Genomic DNA, 22243 nt, shown 5'->3' on the forward strand with positions numbered 1-22243 from the left:
CCCACTTCAGAGAATTGATTCCTGCGTGATCTGACAGTAATAAAAGTTCAGCAGTTTAGAATCCCAAATCAGCCTTGCTATTCTGCAAAGCATCTCAGAAACTACTGGCTTTTTATTAGAGGGAAAATAAAATACATTACTTGTTGGTCCAGCAATGATAACATTATTTATATTTCCCATTCAATTTAATATTCATCGTAAGGAGCCTAAGGGGGAGGGGGAAGGAGAAATAAATTCAACCATTTCCCATCTTTCATTAGAAACTTTATTATGTTAACCTACAAGTATGTGAAGTGAAATAAATGGTAGTGAAGGGCAAAATGATGAACATCAGTCATCTTTGGAAAATAGATATATTTTAACAATGAAACAGGTTTTTGTTTTTGTTTTGTTACAGCTACGAAAAAAAAAAAAAAAGAAAAAAAAAAAAAAAGAATCCAGACATACTTGATAGGTTTTCTTTAAAAATATATTACAATTCAGTCTTATCAAAGTGAAGTCTTGTGGGCTAAAAAACTGAAAATATAAGAGTTAGGTTCAGTGCTCTAGCACTAGTGTAAGTGTACCAAAAATGGAAAGATTTTCTATACAGTAATTAATAAACACACACACAATTGTTTTCAGTCATTTAAACTACTATATATACAATCTTTAATATAAAGCATTTTTGTCAAAATTAGCTCTGTATTCTTCAGTCTGGATTATAGAGCTTCAGTGTAAGGATCACTATTTGGAAACATCTAATTAAAATATCCAATTGTAGTCACAGTACTTTGAAAATTCAACGTATGTTAAATGATGCATTTTCTGCTTCTGAATTTTTATTCTAATTTCAGTATTAACTTGACTTTGCAGATTGTCTTAGCAGAAAGTACGATTACAACAAAATCTTCATTCTCCTCTAATCTGCACGTGCATTTACAATTAAAATTGATGGGAGTTCTCTGAGTAGATCAAGATAAGGACAAAATTTATGCATAACAGTGTGTTTAAAATATTAAAAATATTTGATAAAATAAAAAGCCCTTGGGGTTTATTATGCTTCTAAGTGACCAGAATTAATAAGCCTGTACTATTTAAACTTAAAGTTTATACTTACCACATGCTTTAAAATCAGCTATTCACTTTGTGCGGAATTTTGCACTTTATTAAACTGCTAAACAACTTGCTAGGGGATAGCTATCTCAATTTTTCAGTGCTATATTGCTCACTCTTATCATGTGAACATGTAGAAACAAGCATTTCTTTCCAATCCTATCTGTGGTGAAGCCAATTCTCTGTGTAGCTGGTGTTTGGTAAAACTATTGCATCAACTTACTCATTAAGTTCCCACCAGCATATGGAATGGATGTTCAAAAGCATTTTAGTTCTTTAAGAGCGGACTATGATCTGCAAAAAGGATTGTTACAGTCATGAGAGTTGAGTTTTGAATCTGTTAAATTGACAACAGATGTACTCCAGAGCTAGCCTCCCTAACAGCCGTGCAGGAGATGGAAGGATTGCAAACAGAAGTCCCAGGTGCTTTTTTCCTCTCAAATGAATGATATAAAGGTACCATTCAAGAGGAATGTATTACCCCTTACAGGCAACCCATTTTGTGAGTGTCTACCAACAACCATCCGCAGAAGTGAATTCACAAGTCATTTACTTGACCTAGATGTACTGCAAATACAGCTCAGACATATCTAGACATTGCTTACGCTGACTACACAGCAGGATTTTTACTCACAGAAAGGCTGGCTATGTATACATGGCTATGTATATACTTAGAACATAAACAATGGCAAAAGTATCAGAAATTCATTTGTTCTCACAAATATCTGGCTGAATATATCACTAGAGGAAGTTTTCAAACCAATTAAAAATCATGTATTGAGCTCTTCATTGCTTCATATTAAAAAAAGAACTGTTTCTGTGATGAGGATTTATTTATCTAGAGGTCTCCACATTTTATACAGAGTAAGAAAATAAATTTTTGTGAGCTTACAATTGCCAAATACAGCATTTTCTATTCACGGCTTCAAAGAAAGGTTTTATTTTAAAGTCTGTTTCACACAGTACAAACACATGTATATACCATTAGCACTACACGTTCCTATATGCACACAAATTTGTTTTATGGAGGGATTAAATGGTGACTGGCTTTTAAAACCTTGTATTTAATTGCTATGCTGACAATGACCAAAGCTGATCAAGTTTGTTCCAAGGAAGTGCAAAGGTCAGTGCTTACAACCAGCAAGAGCCAGGACCATTAAGGGGTGCTGCAAACAGGCATATGCTTTCCCCGAGGTTAAGCACACCTGCTACAAAGTCTCTGATGCAGAACTCTCATTTATCACCACTTCAATGACAACAAATAAAAGCACATGCTATTTCCATTTCAATCCAGGGGTTTGTTTTCAAAAACATTTCCAAAAGTGTGTGTTTGTTTGTTTTTCCATTTGATACCCTGTTGCATTTAGTATTTCAATGGCAACTGGTTATGATTTTCACAGGAGTGCATCTATTCCACCATGATAGATAATTCATTGTCTCAGGCTCTGCTGCACTCCAGGCTTAAAACTGTCACAACGGTCCCTGTGCTCAGCTGGCACACATACCAGACTACTGACCTATCAGCTCCACTTCACATCATATAGTGAGTGTATCACAGGTCTCATGTGCCAAAATGTGACTCCAGTGCAGAAAAGAAGAGACTAGTAGGACTTTATGCTTCCCATTGTATGCCATTGTATGCAAGCACCTATATCCCTAAACTCCTCATAACAAGCTACAGAGTTGGTACTAGGGCAGGGTGAAGACTGCTGCGATTATGTCACAAGCACATCAGCAGATGGCATCACCGTACAAGCAGCTGGAAGTAATATTGCAACAGCTGAGAATATCTTTTTTAGGTTTCTAAAGGTATCTTTTTCAGACCGTTTCAAACAGAGAAAAGATCCTTTTGGAAGGATGGTCTCCATCCATGTAGTCAACAGAATGAGCTACACTTCAAAGAGGCAGTCTGTTCTTTCTTTTTTTTCTTTTTTTTTTTAATACATTTTTTGCATTGTTATTATCCCCAACAAAAACACCTTGATATTTTATTTTTCCAATGAATTCATTAGAATTCAAGTTAAACTATTATGTAATTGCTAACCACCTCTTATAGTATCACTATGACATTATCCTTACTTTAATCCTCTTCCTCCACCCAGAGGTCTCTTTAACCAGACAAAGTAAAGGCCAGTTGGCAAAAATGCAAAAAAAAAAAAAAAAAAAAAGAAAAAAAAAAGAAAAAAAGAAAAAAAGACACACAGTAGAATATTTTTTGCAATTACAAGCTAGATCACTAGGAACACAGATGTACACCTTAAAAATTGAGACAGAAGTTAATGAAGAATGGGAGTACATGTGTCACGTTATTAGCAATGCAAAAGACCAGCTTAAGCATGTTTTTCCCTACATCAACTATAAAAAAGAAAAGGTGCCTTTAGCAAGTATGCACAGAGATTGCTTAGTTATTTCTAAGAAAAAAATCACAACATTTAACTGTTTTTACCCTATATTACAGTAATTATTACTACCTGTTTATAAAATGTAAACCTTTCATTGCAAGTCAGGTTTACATAATTCATCACCTTTTTCCACTCCTTACACACTCAGTCCATGCTGACAAAAATAATCTGATTTAATTTACATATTTTATGAAGTAATTACTGATATGTTGTGGATTATTAGTTGTGTATGGAAGAAATAGTGGTCAGAACTGCAGCATATGGAGTTGAAATGTAGCAAAAGATTTGTTGAGGACTGGTGCTGGGTTTGGAGTACCCAGAGATCTTGAGGCATCGTATAATATTGATGTATGCAATGCTTTTGTCATCTTCAAAACTATTCAAGCAAAGTATTCCCACCATCAGTAAGGGACAAAAAATGCCTGATGATGGAATTCCCAAACAATTGCAGCATTGTGCTTACTCACAACCCATCTGATCTTGTTTCTTAGTATGTCTTGACTAAAGATCAGAATGGAAGGTAAAATTTGGCAAGGCAGTTTTTCTTCTACATAACTAATCACCTGTATAAAGTGGCATTTGGCAAGTTGCACTGTCCTGGGAGTATTTTCTACTTTGAAACATGACAAATATCAAGTCCACATATAAAGTAGCTGAAGTGGGATCTGTTAGCAAAACTGCAAACTAAGATTTTTAAGCCAGTATATTACAGTATAAATGTGTTGTATACCTGTTTCTATAAAATTAACTGCCATGAAAAAAAAAAAAAAAAAAAGAACAATCAAGGTCTCCCAAGTGTGGCATTTGTCCATCCGTCACTTGTATATACAATACAAACTTCATGTAGAGATTCCTGTTTTATGTACAGCAATCGCCTGCTGGACAGATTAGGAGCCATAGGATGGTAAACTAGAGGAAGGAGCCATGCCACTTGTCCCCTTGAGAGTCCCACTGTGCTACACTTCAGCTTTTGGGGTCATTCACTGCCAACCTCCTTTGTAGAGGATGTGGGGCTGTCTCGAACTGGTAGCAAGTCATAGTGACATGGAATGTGGCTGTTTTTCGGAAGATCATAAGGATCCTGGCTGAAACGTCCACTGCTGCTGAATGCTCCCTGGACAACGCTCACTGTTGGTTCTGCAATAAAAGAGAGCACATATGTTCAGCACAAGAAATGGCAAAGAGAAAACACTGTATTTCATTGCAGTTTGCATAACAAAATATTCTATCTGCTCCAAGGCAAAGATTCCTTGTCATGCTGAGTCCTGAAATGAAGGTGTGTTGGTGAGTTGATGCTAAGGCATTCGAGCTTTACACCAAATAGTGCCTCTAAGCTTGCATTGGGGCCCTACCATGAGTATATTTAATGACAAAACCAAGTGGATCAGCATACATGTATGTTCTCTCTATATGGACAAATAAAAAAAAAAAAGATTAAATTTTTTAAAAATGGGGGGTTTTAATCAAGATCTTATAAAAATCCTTAAAAAATACAACACAGATACTGATGGATTTCAGAAGAATAGCTAACTGGGAACAGTAATGGAAAATGGTGTCCTGTAATGTGTGACACACACATTATTCTGGTCTTGAGACCATTAGGGAAATAATATGCTACAAGACCCTAATGTTTTCTGTAACTGCAGTAATGCAGCAACCATATAGGACTCCTATCATTAAAATATCACTTCTGTGGGTGAAAATGCACTTTTCTGCTCAAGGAGAGGAAACAGACCTTTTCTATCCCTCCTATACACTTGTTCCACCTGTGTTCAGTACTTAACAGATCTGAATTATATTGCAGTTAAAAACTGAGCATATCTTCTGCTGTTGTTTACAGAAAGACTTTCAAACTAAGGAAATCCAGAGGTAGCTGTGGATTATGGAACATAGAGCTCAAGGCATTTTTAAATGGTGCTCTTGTGAATTACATCACTTATCTGAAAATAATGAGTTTGTTTTTACAGTTTTTGAACAAAAAATAGAATTTGAAAGGATCATAATTTTTTTCAGTAGGTATTTTTTCATGTGTTTTCATTAAATTGATTCAAAGGAAAAGAATTTTGTGCTTCCTCTTATTAACCTTCAAAATCTCGAAGCAGAATTTCTACTTACCAACTTCATAAACATTCTTATTGGCTGAAGCAGAGCTGGCAATCTCAGCGTACGGGGAGTCCCTGCGAGCTGGTGACTTCATTTCAACATAGCCACATTCTGAACTCTTTGGTACAAGAGCTGGTGGGTCTTTTATAGTAGCATATGGGTTTTCAGAGCTACTCAATGAGCAATTGCTTAAATTGTATTCTGAGTTCTTCACTAGATCTGAAAAAAGAAAAACATACTCTCTCAAGTACACGATGTAATTTGGATGTTGATACTAAACAGAGCAAAATGCATTTCCACTTTTACACAACTCTGAAATTACACAGACTTTCTCTAACATTGAGTTTTAAAAGTCACTCATACATGGGTATTTATATTGAAACTAGTCATAACATTTCCAAATTGTTATACAGCAATTAACCCCTACTGGTCTGCTCTTTTAAGGGATTGATCTTGCCATCAGCAAAACATCCGAGTAACTTCACTTCTGATTAAGATAGAAGCTAGCATTAAATACAGACAATGTGTAGAATCAGATTTTTATACGGTCTTCAGAATACTTTTGCCTTTGCAAGTGCTGAACTAAGGACATGATTAAAATAAGTGATCTAACAGACTATTTCTGATAGCAACGGCAAGGTGGCTTCTAGAGATGGCCTATTTGGTGCAAAGTTTGAACATGCAGCCACACCAAAAGAGTTTCTCAGAAGTTTCTCTTAAGAGATTTTGCGGTGTCTGTGTTACTTTATTCTCTGTGTTGCTCTGTGATATGTTGTATTATTTAAACTTCAGAGCTGAGACTTTCTCAACTGATTCCTGAGTAAAGATTCAGCTTGAGAATGACTTTGGTAAGCCTGACAGTGGGTATGTGCTCATAAACTTGTGTCTCCTTTAAGATATGTTGCATTAAGATCCTTCTAGTCCAGCAAAACCAGGGAATCTCAAGTAGCAATATATAGCAAATTACTTCTCCAGCTTAAATTGTCCAGTATTATAAATAAGGTGACAAACCAGCTGTTCTTGTCAACATATTTAACTTATTTAGCTACACTTTTTTCATTGTTTGTATATCCAGACATTCCAATCACCCTTGCTATACCTCAGTCATAAAACAAAAACAGTTGCATTCACAAGTATGGTCCAGCATCAAGTCTTATGAGTAATCTGGATAATTCAAAATATCAAAATACCATAATTACCGTGAATGTCCCAAGCTTTTTATTCTTCTCTATGCATTCATACTTTGATAAACATTCCAAAGTCCTGCAGTGAGCATGTTGAAGCATTGCAGGCTTGTTTGTGATTATGTAGTCCTACACTGTCCATGCCATTTGCAAGAGGAATTGGTTCTCTTTTAAAGCCTTTCATCTGAGGCAGCATGCATCCTTACCTAGCTCACTAAGCTGAAATTCTTCTTCACCTGGCTAGAATAAGAGCCATTTTGTGCCTTGTGCATTACAGAAACATTTGTTGTATGGGACACATAATGGACTTAGAAAGCCTTGAGGTTTTTTGTTTTTGTGTGTGTGGTTCATTTTGTTTTAAGAAACCTACCCTCACAAAACAAAACAAAAAAATACACAAACAAAAATTCATGCATTTATGGCATTGATTCAATTACACAGTAATTTAGTCCAAAATTATATTATATTCTCTTTGCAGAAACCAAATATAATTTATAAGAGTAAACTGAATATTGATGTCATTTCATCTAAATGCAACAGAAAAAAACTCACCTTTCAGGGATTTTCCCAAATATCCCCTATCAAGTCCAAAAGCACCTGATAAAAATAATATCAAAACCAGAGAAGTTTTAAAATCAAAGAAAACTGATTACATAACAGCTTCTATATTTTTCAAATTACTTTTGGGATTAATTTCTACCTTAGTGGAAGTATTCTCTCATAAGCCCTGTGAGACTGCCCAATATAGGGTTGCAAAAGCATTATTAGTATCTGCAAGCTATCAGTAGCTCTCTGAACAAGAAAGGTGGGTAAGGTTATAAAGGACTATGAAATTACCTGTTTGACCTCACACAAGTCACAGGCCATTACATTTTGCCCAGTTACTCTTGAATGAGCCTAATAACTGATGTTTGATTAACACATATCTTCTGTCTGGGTAAACTGTATCTACCAGAAAGGCATCCCATCTTGACCTGAAAACCTCAGAGTATGGAAGTTCACTACAGTTCTTGGTATTTTGCTTTCACAGTTAATCACTCCCACTGTGTTGTCCAAGGTCACTCTGTTACAGCTCTTTGACCCGACGGAATGGCCTGAACTACTAGTGCCTACGTCTACAGCTTTACAATTAGCTGTTAGGAACAAATTTATCTCAATAATCTCAATATAAATCTCAGATTCAAGATGATGGGGATTAAAAAAAAAAAAAAAAAAAAAAAAGATATATGTAACCTCTCATTAATTTACTAAGAAATTGTAGTTTTGCCAAACAAAAACACTACTGTAAAACATTGATTGCATTATGACATTAATTAATATGAAAAACTTTTTATAAAAGGAGATCTTTTGCATATCACACCTCCATGGGGCATGAAATGGAGCATCAGATTGATTGACAGTCCCTCATAAGGAGTCACTTTTTCATCTGTATGGGTACTGCCTTAAAGGAAGTACAAACCCATAACCCTGAGCCTCACAGAATCTGACAAACCTGAAAATACAAACAAGGCTTACTAGTGTCACAGAAGAACCATTCTGATACCTTGACTGGAGAACATGTTCTACACAGAAAAAAAAATAATAAAAAAATCTGTTTTCTATTCCTTCTCAGCTACAATAAAAATAACATTGATTTTTTTCTTACCGAGCTCATTGAGGTAACCACCATGTTTCCAGTCAGCAGGCAGTGTTCCAGTGTAGTCCATCATGGTGCCTCGTTTTCCAGGTTCCACATTTTTAAGGTTCACAAACAGCTGATTGTTTTTTGCCTATTTCAAAGAAAGACAGATAATAGAAACTGAAACTGTTAGGGGATTGCTGCATGCCACTAGGAGATAGTCAGGGAAAGCAAAATAAATCCAATGAGAGGGAACACAGTAAAATAAATTGGCAGCTAATCTACACAGAAGAATCTAGACTTTTCAGCTTTACCTTTGCCAGGGTCAGCCTGTCCATGTTGTTGACATGAGGTGGGGTAGTGCACTGAGTTAGAGTGTGATAACTAGGGTTAGAGAAATAGTGACTGTTAGCATTTCCACCATTACTGTGAGGGATGGTTTCTGAAAAGGAAAAGAAAAGAAAATGATCAACTTAAAATAACATGCAATTTCTTTCTTAATCTATGTTTTCCACAGTGCTACATTGATTTCAGAATCTAGTCTGGAGTTTCTTGAATAAAAATCTAGAAATCTTGCGTACTTCTAAATGAATAAGAGATACAGTGCAGTAACTGACTAGTTGCATCCCCACTTTTAGCAAAGAGCATTCTCAAGTGTTACTTAATGACTTGCCTTTCTGCTCTGATCCCTTGTTTCATTTTGCATCTGTAACCATGGCATTGTCCAAGTCATAGACACTTTCACCATAGAGTTCACAGCAACATTTTTTGGTGCTTAAACAGCACCACTGTCTTCGCTGGTATATCTTTCTCTGCTCTGACAAATGCTTCTGCTGGCTTCTTTAGCTGCCAGCTTCCTTAATAGCTGTGAGCAAAACAAAGGATTACCTGAATTTTCATGTACACCTGCATCCCAACTCACATCCATGGATCAAAAACTCCTGTCCTGTTTCAGGAACATTGCTCCTTCCCCTGACCTGTTTCAAACTTGGACCACTCTGCCCCTCTACACAGACTTGCTGCAGCTAGTGTGAAATTCTGATTTCCTCAATCTATAGCAGTCTTTCTGTATACAAGCTGTTGGCATTGAATTTGAAGTCTCAGCAGAAACTACATTTTGCCACACTTTCCAAGTCTGTTTAAAACTAGGCACAGAGGAATAGTGAGGTTCATATATCCCCTGGTTAACACAGAAAAATATTTAGGGGTGTAAAATGTTACTGAGTAAAGCAAGATATATGATCACTTGATCCTTTATTTTACGAGCATATACCAGCTTTTTTGTACTAAATGCACAGATGAAATGACTACGATACAGAACAAACTAAACAGTTACAGATGCTGAACCAGCATCCTTCTGAACCATGTTGAACTGTCTCTGGCAGCTGGAAGGTGACACAAGCCTGCCACTGCTCTGGTGTGCTGGTTTACTAGTAAGTAGTGTGGTCTCAGGGGCTGCTCTGCTATAAATTGCCATAGGAAACAGTGAGTCTGACTCCTCTTTCCTAAAGACAGAAGAACCCTCCCCGTCTCTTTCAAGGAAGGCTTGCAAAGCAGACTTGTAGATGCACTCTCTAGAGACAAATATGCTCCTGCTCAGAGCAGCCTTCACTAATGTAGAAAGGTGAAACACGCACATTCAACCCTGTTATATGAACCCCGTCAGAGCTCGACTGAAAACAAAAAGTCAAGAGACAGAGGAAACAATCTGTTCTAAATCTCACTTACCTGAAATGGTGTAATCTGCATTGATGACTCTCATAGCAGGTGTATAGGTCACTGAGGGCATATTTGTTTCTTTCCCTTTCTGCTTTTGTCTGTAAATGATGAACAGCACTAGCAGGAAAAGTACAACCAAGACAAGAATGATAATGCCTGCTATAGCCCCTATCTGGTAAGAATCAGCAGGGATGGCAGTACTGGTACGGCTTAGACTGTTCAAGTTTCCCACTATAATTACACCAGCTGAAATACAAAAAGAAATGAAAATATATTACATAAATTGTGAGGCTCACGTGTCAGGAGCAGAAGACAATATTTCACTTCTCAATCTTTCTTTCTGTTAATTTTAACTGTACTTCACAATGCCAAAATAGAACTATGTCAGAAAACAACATAAAAACAGCCCTAGCCTGGAGGAAAGTCATTCATCTTTTTCACAGAAAGAGGTGAAAAATTAAGAAAAAAGAAAAGAAATTTTCTAGGCAAAAGTGCAAAGCAGATAAAGTGCACACTCTTATCAGCAGCTTTGGACAGTACAGCACTGTAAAACATTTCATTCAATCAGCACCTGAGTGCTTTGGTCCAATAAGCTACTACTGAGGCATCTAATACTCACAAATATACAAAATATATACAATTTAGTAAAAGACAATTTAAACACATATTAAACACACACAAAATTAATTTAATGGCTGATGCATAGATGACCTCAAATAGGTTGTCAAATAAGTTGACCTCAAATAGTTGAATAGGTTGACTAAGTTTTAGAGAAAGTAATTACAGTAATTTTCAGCATCTACAGTAATTTTGGCACCTTACCTTGATCACACCTGGCCCCCTTCCAGCCCGGGCTGCAGTAACACGTCCCTGTGATGTGGTCACAGGTCGAGTTGTTCAGACAGTCACATATCTGCCGGCATCCGTACCCATAGGTACCTTGAGGACATTCTGCACAGAATTAGATAAAATACGTGTAAATGAAAAGCAGACAGTTACCACTTCTGAAACGTGTACAGATCTGTATGTATTACAGACCTACAGCACTACACCAGCTACCATTTGCAGTCTAACCACGGATGTTTTCCCACATGGCCAGCAGATGGCGATATCTTATTAGTGGTAGAACTGAAAGATTTTATGAAGAGGAACGCTCTACCTACGTGTGTGTGTGCGTGTGAAAAATGGAAAAAGAAATAGATTAGAAAGGCAGAAGACAGCGAAGACTAGGCGTGCCTGGTCTCACAGGTTACGCAGATCTAAGTGCTTGAAGAACCCTGTAATCATAGGAGTGATGCCAGGCATCTGGCTGGTGTCATGTGTATGGCAGATGTGCTAATGTGGTGACAGGGCAAGAGACGAGGACCACAAGCCTAATATGCACCACCTACATACATAAAAACTGATCCCAGACTGCTTATAGGATACTTTGATACCATAATGTGTTCACTGAGAAACTACAAGGAGTAGAAAAATATTAAATTATGAAAAATAACTTAATTGGAACAGTTTTACATGCATTCGTCTCTCCCAGAATGATTTGTATACAATAAATAATTACCAATCAAAATGTATCCTACATCACATAATTCGCATGATAGAAAATTATCCTACACTGATAAAAATTATTTCTTTCATGTTGACACCTGTGTTACTGTGTGACTTGTTACATTGTTGTAGTACTGATAGTTTGAGGAAGGGTGGTATTTCTCTTTCTGAGACTCAAATTTCTGAACCTCAGGATTTTTAACTACATTATTTTGTCCTTTAAAAAAAATCTAACACATCTTTTATGTATTCCTAGTTTACAATAATTTATGAGATAATATAACACAATAGGTGACAAAGAAACTTCTTTGCAATCTTGATAAATCCAGATGCACGTGTAATTTCCTGCTTATATACCACCACCTTCTCTTGGTTACATTCCATAAAACAAGATTACAACCAATGAAGTCAATGTCTGTGCAAAAGATACTATTCCAAGATATATTTTGGCATCTTGAAATCTAAACTGGAATGCAAAGTCAATTCTTTAAAACTGAAGTTCCAATTCATAAATATCAGAACACTTAGTTTAATATTGTTGAACCATCATTACCAAATTATAGTATAAAATGTCAAATCTATAAACATCCTAACACAGCTAGATTTGCTAAAGTATTTGAAATAATATTTTGATATGATGACATCAGAAGAGGATCTTAAAAACTTCACCTTTTCCTAAGCATTATTCTCATTTTTAAGTAAAACATCCTGATATCATCAGAGTAGAATAAGAAAATTTAAATAACTAATAATGACATGTTGCAATGTATCATTTTACTGAAATAAACATTCCCCCAAAATATTTCTATTTCATTGTAACTGTATTTTTCTTAGGAAAAAAAGTACTTTACTGTATTTTCAGTGGTTCTACCCCAGGTGCCCATTAGCCTTACCTACAAAACACCTCCTGCAGCTGGAGCTAGGCCCACTGCTGAGGGAATAAACTGTGTCTGTGGGGATAAAGTTCAGTACATGGTAACCTCCCCTCCCATCTGTTAGAGTACTGCCAGGTGTGACATGCCATAGATAATATGAAACAACCCCCACATATCAAAAACAAAGACTTATGCGCAGTGCTGACGAAAAACACAAGTTTAAATCTTCAAAATAGTAATTAAGTTAAATTAGGGGTATGTGGGACCTTGTGTGGAATGGATTGCTTCACATTGCACTAATGCATGAATATTGAGAGCACCACTCACACTGTAATGCTTCACTAATAGAGTTCTGTCTTCATGAGCTTTCTGTCTTTATGAGCCTGATTATTCTTTTAATGTTGTACAACATTATACCACCACTGATGTCAGTGGTGCTATTCTTAATTTTCTGGGGTAAAGAATCACATGTAGGAAAATAAAATGACATTTATTATGCTTTTATAATCCATCTGAATTGTAAAGACACATCACAAATTTTAATTTTATCCACTAGTAATGATGTGATACTACTTATCTATAGTTTTCTAACTAATAATTTTCATTGTGCTTTATGCTAATGATAATTACTCAGACTAATTTGTTACTTTTACGTGTCAGAGCTGTTGTTTTTTAAGCATTATGTCCAAAGCAGCTAGAATGTGGTACAAATGCCTCTGAAATGTAGCTACAAGGTGAAAGAAACAACCACCATCATAATCAGTCCTAATAACTAATTCTGGGGGCATTTATCTGCTTGGAAATAGCCTGGGTCTGACTCCTGAAGCTCTTGCACAGTTAAGATTCTCATTGAAGCCAGGAGGTTGCATCACAGCACTTGCCAAAATAACAGGAGCTTGGCTCAGGATTTGGTGTTAGTTATCAAGCATGGACAACTCCCATTCCTACTTACTCTGCTCACAGTGCTTCCCCATGAATCCTGTGCGGCAGGTACACTGCCCACTGATGTGGTCGCAATCAGCTCCATTCTGACATTGGCATATCAATGCACAATCCTTCCCATAAAACCCAAGGGGACATCCTGCAAAACAAGGAGGGAGAGGAAAAAAGGAGTGAAACAGGTGCTCTAGCAATAAATTCAAATATTCTGATTAAGTACGTCATTGAAAAGCCATTTCAATGTGGCACTGTATAAACACAACAGATTAAGACCTACCACATTTTAAGGGATTTAGAATATTCATTAGGCAACAAGTACATAAAAATGAGATTGCAAATTTTGGGGACAGCAGATGATCATAAGAAGGCAGCAAGAAGGGCTCCTCAAAGATATATGTTTTAAGGAGAAAGAGGGCACTTTGTGAACCAGAGCAGTGATTCTGATTAGTGATGAATGAACCTTCGGACATATTTTCTACACAGCTGATGTCGAATCATAAAAGAATAAAAATAATAACATATTGAATCTCAGCTCCTCACAAAGATGTCATTTCAGTAGGAAGAAGATATATCACCGCAAAGAGATCATTATTCACCAGCAGGAAGCAAAATAACCATGATAGCTGACAGCTGAACCAAAACAGTGAGTGTTTTCCAGAGCTGCATCCATATGGCACTATAATGTATGTGTTACTTCCTGCCACTATGACATTGTTCAGTTGAAAAAGAGAGTTATGATTTTATGAAAACGTTATTTAAACATGGCATGCAAAACAGTCAGTAGTCTTATTTTTCGTTAGTTTGAAGATAACGGATGTGCCCGGATTACAGAAAGTGTGGATACCTGTATTGATAAACCAAACTGAAGCCATTAATTTATAATTTGTAATAAAGATAAGAAAACAACTTGTCAGTATCTAATGTTTCTCTCTCGGACTTTGTATGAATTGTTGCCAAGCACATAATGTGTGCCACATACCTACACAGTTGCTGAACTTTTTGTATTTTTACTTGGATGAAAAGGTCTCAGGAAAAAATCAGTATTCATGTGCTAATTACCTAAAATCCAAAACAAATGATAGAATAGCAACTTAGTGAATTTATGTTTCTAAGTTCCAAGTAAAATTGTTTCTACATAGAACTGTGAATTACAGCTACTGACCTACAGCTGCTGTTGCAGTTGCCCCCTGGATGTAACAGCTACAGGTCAGAGATGTAGTCTGACCATTTTGGAATGACAACAGGGACTACACCTCGGTAGATCACAGCCACAGCTAAGCCAGAAGCTATTCTCATGGCTTTTGTCAGCATTGTGTTATGTTATTATCTTGGTTGTTGGTTCTCCACTGCAACAGTATTTCTTAGGGAGGTTTTGGAGAGTGAAAGATTTACATGGTACCGTCATCTTGCCTGGTACATATTTAATATTAACCATGCTATGGTCCGCAGCCATAACTGTACAGGTATAGTGGTAGCACCTGAATGCCAGTCATTCGTTCTGCATGTGCACATGACAGCTTTTTCCACTGGGATGTCTGCCTGTGGCCAAAGGTTATCTTCCTCTGAAGGAAGGCTAAAAAGGAGCACAAATGCAATGGCCAGCAAGCCTCCAGTGATTTTACAGGGCCTTCCCCTGCAACCGTAGAGGTTATGCCTTGCATCTTCTGGATGAGAAAGGTTTAGCAGCAGCAGAAGAAATTAACAAAGTGTGAAAATACTGAAGGCAAATTTTGTCACTGATTTGTAGGCATGTTAAGACTATGAATGGACAATAACAGTCACTTACGCTGTGTACAGTAAAGGCCAGTCCATCCTGGGGTACATTTGCACTCTCCATCGTAGGCACTGCAGTAAGCTCCATTATGGCAGTTGCACGTGTGGATGCAGTTTGGTCCCCAGTGAGAAGGTGGGCAAGCTGAAACAACCCAGAGCAAGTAATCAATCACAAATGACAAGTTCTTTGGTACTCATGAATGGAGAGCTGCTTACAAGCACATGAGAGGGCTGTTTGGTTTGGGGTTTGTTGTTTTTCTTTTAAACAAATATTTTGGGCTGCTCCATTTAGAGACAATAGCCACAGACTTTTATAAGTTATGGATTCATTTTACTAAAGACAAAAAGTGCTCAAAAAGACTTAATGTATGAAACCAGTGATACATACTCAATTCTTAGTAACTAGGACACTTTACACCAGCTTTCTTGTGGAGAACGGAGAAGTCTGAAATATATCTTGTAGCCTACACCTGAAGAACAATACTAAGATTACTCCCTGCATTTCCACTGTTAGATGCTACATACACTCTTAGATGCTACATTAAAGTTTGGACCTGGTGTTTAGGGACATGGTTTAGTGGGTAACATTGATTGAAATTTTTACATGCATGCGTTGGAGATTGTGTGGATTTTGGTACCTTATACTATTAGCTATGTGCTTCCTCTGAAAATTTTGCTTCATCTAGTTCTTTCTTGTCAATAGTAATTTGTATGGATCCAGTAAGGCATCTGGAGAATGCCTTATTTAGTAATTATTTAATAAAATAACTTGATCAAATGTAAGAAAACTAGGGCCCAGGCCTACTTTTTATGTCAGTAACAAAGTCTTCACTGATTAGCAGACCATGCACAAATCAAGTGAGGTAGAACAACACTAAGAATGTGCATCTGTGAAACTTCTTTATGAAAGGAAGAAAAAAAACAAAAGTACTTACAAAAAGTCATAGCGAAAGAGATTTCCTAATAAGATGTTAACAAGTTTAAGAACAATGAGCTTGTTCTCACAACCACAGTACAGACTTGCTACTTGAGAAAATCTTGGCTTTGTTCTGAGCCTTGCCTGTAGCTCTCTATGCAATGGTAGTTAAAAAACAAAACTGAACAAAACAAAACAAAAAGGCCACGAATATTCATAAAACTGTCCTGAGGATACAAATCATGGGATGCTTACAACATTTACTGTGAGGAGAATACATAATTGCACATGCTAGCAAATAACAGGTCATGTAGCCTCTGCACAATGCAAATTCACAAATCACAGAATGCTTCAGGTCGGAAGAGACCTTTGGAATCATTTGGTCCAATATTCCACTCCAAGGATCTCCAACAATAAAAATTTCACAACTTCTTCCAGAATGGAGACTTTGGAGCTTTGGAGAAATTTTTTTCTTGCATCCTGTTAGAGTTGCCCTTGATGTAGTCTGTGAGCACTGTCTCTTGTCCTTTGGCAGCACACTTCTGAGACAAGCCTGATGCATATTCTCTAAAACTCCTCTTTAGGCAGAGGAAGACTGAAAATGGATTATCCAGTTGTATGCTCCAGCCCACTTACTAGAAAATTCATTGTGTTTATGATAGTGCAAATGAAATGCAGTAAACTTTAGGATCTCTTAATTAAATACCATGAAGTCCTCATTTCTGATTTATACAGTATTTCTTTACCAACAAGGAGAGAATTTATGTAGCTGAACCTTGATTGCTTCAAAAATAAAGGAAAAAAAGCTGATACTTACGCTGAGAGCAGTCACTACCAATCCAACCAGGGTAACACTGGCAGGATCTGTCGATAGGATTACATGTTCCATTATTGGTGCAGGTGCATATTCCAACGCAGTTCTTGCCAAATCTGCCACTGGGACATACTGAGAACAAGTTACCAGTGTTAGAATTCCTTTAGTAATCAGCACAAAATTGTGATTTCTTTATTTCAAGAATAAGAGATTTATATCTGGAACAAGAAAAGTATTTCTTAGTATAATATAGCAGAATGCATTACAAGTTCTGGTAAGCCCATTTTACATACTCATTATAAAAATAATATATATAAGCATAAAGTGCTGTTTTGAAGAAAGGTATTTTTCATACTTAAGGATCAAGTGTTCAGAGAGCTTTAAACTGCTTAAGATTCTATATTTGTAAACTGCACATACCACAACAGAAATCACTTTTTGTTTTATACTTTCAGTAGACGGAATGAAAAACAGCGCTTGGTCTCTGCATCCCACAGAGTCTTTACTATAGCTTGTACCTTCATTACAGAGGGCTCCAGTAAATCCAGGTAAGCAGTCACATAATCCAGTAATATGGTGGCAGGGGCCACTGCTGTGTACACACTGTGGACATGTCTGGCTGCAGCGGTGTCCATAAAACCCAGGGGAACAAACTGGAATCAGAAAGAGCAAACTGCCATTGATTCCTGCACTTTATACACAGTTATGAACTGCTCTTTAGTGCAATTGTTTATAACTTCTAATTAGCTCTGCTTTCTAAATATGCAAGGGTTGTAATGGTCATCAATACTAATACAGATTAATGCTTTATACCTGTGTAAGATTTGCTCATCTTCCTATGGAGCTTTCTGTATTATAGTCAGTAACTACTTATCTGACATTATGTAACTTCTCAGGCCATATTTTACTTGTGTTATGTTTGATACGCATATATATTTCATATATTATGCATACTTGCCTATACATTATACGCCCTCTACAATGTGAATGTCCTTTAAAGTATATTGGAAGAAAAGTACCTTAAAAAACAGGGTTAGCTTTATCGGTAGATGAATACAGTCACCTTAAACCTTAACTTCTTCTGTTTCCTAACCTGGCAAACAAATTGCCAGCTCTTCACTCAGAAAAATGTACAAATGTTTTCAAGTCATGCATTCATCTAGATACTCATCGTAACTCATTACCTTGTGCAGACAACTACACACCACCTAACTTTTACAGAAGAGATGAAAAATACAAAGTGCTCCACTTAATACTTATGCCAAAGGTACTCATTTCTTTGGGGGTTGGGAAGGAGGAGAGAGGAGTTGGAGTTTTGCATAAAATCTCTTTCTTTGTTGCTCTAATTCCTTTTATAATTTTTTCCTTGTAAATTAGAATATTATGTGATACAATCAAGAGAAATACATGTTGCACAGCAGCAATCAGCACTGACACAAACTCTGTTGGAATCTTTTGATATTTCAATTTCATTCAAGATTCAGTCTTTTGGTTATACGCTTAATATAAATTAGGTGGCCACATCTCTCTAAGAAACTAACTTTTCCAAGTGAAACCGTGCCAAAAGGTCTTCCTGTTTACTGAAAAGGCACTTTCTGATTGGGATCCAAATTATTCTTATGACATTTGTCTTTCGGCCTCCAGACCATGCACCAGAGAGGGGCTCTGAGATGCACTAGCATGGAAGTCACTTGTCCTGATTTTAGGCATAGTTCCAAAACACAAGGGACATTTGTACATTTAGTGTTACATTTACTCTACCTTTGGATTATCTGATTAACTGCAAGTCCTTTAGAGATTAGATAGCGAGGATAATTACTGCACTTAGAAATGCTTAAGGAATACTAATGCTCCTCTGATGTGGGATTTAGAAGTACCAGAGGCAATCACATTCTTCAGCTTGAAATCTTGCCCATTCCTGGACTGTTTGTCTTCCTTTGCCTTTTCGTCACTCTACCTTTTGGTAATCATTTCATGTCTCCTTCTTCCTTTTCTGCCACTTCTAGAGGACCGAGTACCATAGCCAGGGCTTTACTCCCCCTGCTTCTTGACCCTGTTCCTGGGAGAGCTATGAAAACACTGTTACCTTCCATTTGCAGAGGACTCACATTTCTCTGCCCTGAGCACCTTTCCCTCAGAGCTTCAACAATGTAAACTGAAGAAAGCTTCATTGCTGGAAAATGGTGATACATTTTCTTGGGTGGGTAGATATCTGTACATTATCTTATTTTTCCCTCCTTATTTCTGGTATGAATTGCCTCAGTTCATCTGTATCTCTCCTCTTGCAACACTTAAAAGTTTACAAGGACAAGTTTTTTAAATGCAAGCATACACACCTATGCTATCCTGTACTTACTGTGAGGCCTGATCCTATTAGCCATTCTCTGATGCTTCATAATAAATGTTTAAAAAAAAAAAAGAAAAAAAAAAAAAGCAATAGTTAAACTAATGATTCCTACCAGATTCAGTGGGACAGTGGGAAGCTAAGGATTTTAGTTTCTGAAAATCATGGATGTTTTATTTACCCGTCAAGATGTGGACTGAGAAATTCACATTTGTCAATAACATTTGGAAATGTTGGCCTTAGCGCAGAGTCCCCTACTCTATTTGTTTCTCAAAAAGTCATGTGCATAACAATGTCACTGCACACAATGTGAATAAAAGTAATGTTATACAACAAAGAGAAGAGCACTACTAGTTGGAAACATTTACTGAGTTCAGATAACACATTTCTGTGCACTCATACATTTTAACAATTAAAATGTCCGATCAAGGACTGTACTTGACAGCACAATTAACAAAGTACATGTATCTCATGTATTACAGTTACAGGATGAAGAAGCAGAAGTTTTAAAGCAATTATTTTGTCCTTACTTCTTTGACAAGTGGTGCCTCGGTATCCTGGTGCACACTCACAGATTCCATCATCTGGAGAACAAGATGCCCCGTTTTTGCAGTAACAGGACAGCGAGCAATTTGGACCCCACTGTCCCTCAGCACACACACTGTCACAGTGTATGCCTGCAACCACAAAGAAAAAACAAATGGTCAGCTCATAAATAGAAAGCACTGTTATGCATAGCTGTTTTAAACCTTTGGTTCCCAGAGGACTTTTTTTTAAAACACTACTAACAAAAAACTGCTTTTGAAAACTTCACCAAAATCAGGAGAATAGAACGAGAAGAAGGTAAACCTGTATCTCTGCTCCTGCCTTCCCCAGACCCCCAAACAATGAGTTTCTTTTATATTGCAGTTTGATGAAATGTACTTAAGGGCTGATCCTGAGCTCCGTAACAGGAAAGCACTTCCGCAGCCAATTCACATGGAATATAAGAGCTCCATGGGATGCTAACTCTAGGCTTCCTTCCCACAAACACTTTAAGACTTACTACAAAGATGAATGCAAATTTCTCGGTATTACGAAGAGCTCCATCATTTTCCAGGACCGTTACACATATATATTATATATAAAAAAAAAAAAAGTCTTTTATTCCTCTCACTTTCACCACTGGTATCAATAAAGAGAAATGAAAGTAGAAAGTAATTCACATGTAGCAAAACAATGTTTTTTTGCTACCTCCATAATGACTGCTTTAAAACAGCAAACGCTTATTTTCAAATTTTCTGTTAGGAAATACTTGATGAAAAGGTATTGCAGGAACTTTTCCCCCGACTGTAAAAATTCTTAAAGTCTGAGATAACTTTGTCTAATAATGGGGTGCAGGACACAGAATGATTTCTAATTAGTAGTGAGCTGATTACTGCTAAGCCTCATACCAAATGGAAAAATGTAGTGCACACAAAGAGTTTCAAAACACACCATGTGAGCATTCCAAAATGCTTAGCTGCAACAGTGTTAAGGATGCTGGTCAGTCAGTGTTTTGTCTAACCATTTCTAGCATAAAATTGATTAGAAGATCACTACAACCTGAACCCCTATACATGAGCCATAGCACAAACCACTAACTATCATCACCTAATTGCCTTTTTTTCCATTGCAGCACAGAAACGTGAAATATAACATTCCTGTTTCTTTTTCACACTATCTGCTTTTACAAAGTACGCTGCATGTTAAATGCCAGCAGGCTCCACTGTGGAACTCAGACCGCATTGTGTCTACAGTACTTTGCATTAACAATTAAGTATTATTGTAGCGCCTCTACTGAATGAAGCCCTTAGCTAAGGGAAAGTGGACTGAATCCAACCACAAGTATGTCTTGCTTTGTAAGTATTTCCAGCAAAATATGCCACAGGTCCAGTGGCTGCCAGGATCCTAAAAAAGCAAAACAGTTTCACATGTGACAAGAAAAAATCTTTAACTTTGAAGAGCAAACCCCAGTGTTTGTAGCAACACTGAAAAATAATGACAGTGTTTATTCCTAGGCCAGGCACAGAGGTAATTCCCCAACCCCCACAGCATGTGCCGTGTAAAGCTGCCTATATCCAAAGACCAAGTCTCTAATTAAAGGAAAGGTGAAACTCCAGACACTCAAATTGTTTGTTTCTTTGCAAGAAAATCAACAGATTGAATAATCAAATATGTGGTTCAATAGACTGCACCAACTAATGCTGGCAGTAGAGAAAACACTTGATTTTTAGAAGCCAGATAATAACCATCAGCAGACAGTGTATGGGCCACCTAAAAGCCCAATTTGTACAAGATCATTTAGTTAATACTGACCTGAAAAGAATTGATTGCCAAGAATACAGCCAAACAAACAAAAAATGAAAGGTTTCTTCTACCATTACTTTCTTTTTTTTTTTTTTTTTTTTTTTTTCATTTTTTGCCTGGACGGACAATGTCATTCTCCTAGCTGCATCCACATTTGAGAGGCAGAGAGCATAAACTGGCTTCTCAGCAGTCTGGGACAACTTTTTTCCTGAAGTGCACTTGTGCATGAACCCAGATAGAAGAGAGCGGTTTGATTCAGAGAGATGATGATGCACATGAGCAGGATGAGATCACTGCATATTTTAGAAACAAGACCACTTATTTCAGACACTTCAGACTTCTCTGCTTGAGGTTCCCAAATCTGAAAACTTGGGTTTATGTCTGTGAAAGCACAAGCTGACACATGCAGGGGCTTTCAGTGCTGAGCCTGACACTCTGTTCACTTGAGTGTTATCTGTCATATCATACAGAGCTTCACTCAGTGAACCCTGCCAGAGAAAAGACATTTTTCACAGAGTCTTAATGGGTTTCAGTGGTGTTCAATATACAATGGTCACTGTTAACAAGTCAGTGGTTGCCAAGAGT

General features: G+C 37.0%; 1 protein-coding gene across 1 annotated transcript in view; it reads right to left on the reverse strand.

The window, feature by feature from the left end:
- Positions 1-4473: 4473 nt before the first annotated feature.
- Positions 4474-22243, reverse strand: part of MEGF10 (multiple EGF like domains 10) — a gene marked incomplete at its 3' end in the record, with an annotated part of 73350 nt that continues 55580 nt past the window's right edge. Inside the window, exons 13-24 of the mRNA XM_084304593.1 lie at positions 19861-20007; positions 17505-17639; positions 16990-17118; positions 15270-15398; positions 13497-13625; positions 10944-11072; positions 10131-10367; positions 8717-8844; positions 8430-8553; positions 7337-7381; positions 5613-5819; positions 4474-4634 (exon numbers count right to left, since the gene is read on the reverse strand). Coding sequence (XP_084160719.1) covers positions 4474-4634; positions 5613-5819; positions 7337-7381; positions 8430-8553; positions 8717-8844; positions 10131-10367; positions 10944-11072; positions 13497-13625; positions 15270-15398; positions 16990-17118; positions 17505-17639; positions 19861-20007 — 1700 coding nt within the window. The remainder of the gene's footprint in view (positions 4635-5612; positions 5820-7336; positions 7382-8429; positions 8554-8716; positions 8845-10130; positions 10368-10943; positions 11073-13496; positions 13626-15269; positions 15399-16989; positions 17119-17504; positions 17640-19860; positions 20008-22243) is intronic.

This window comes from Netta rufina (assembly GCF_964035555.1).
Source record: "Netta rufina genome assembly, chromosome: Z".
Classification (NCBI taxonomy): Eukaryota; Metazoa; Chordata; class Aves; order Anseriformes; family Anatidae; genus Netta; species Netta rufina.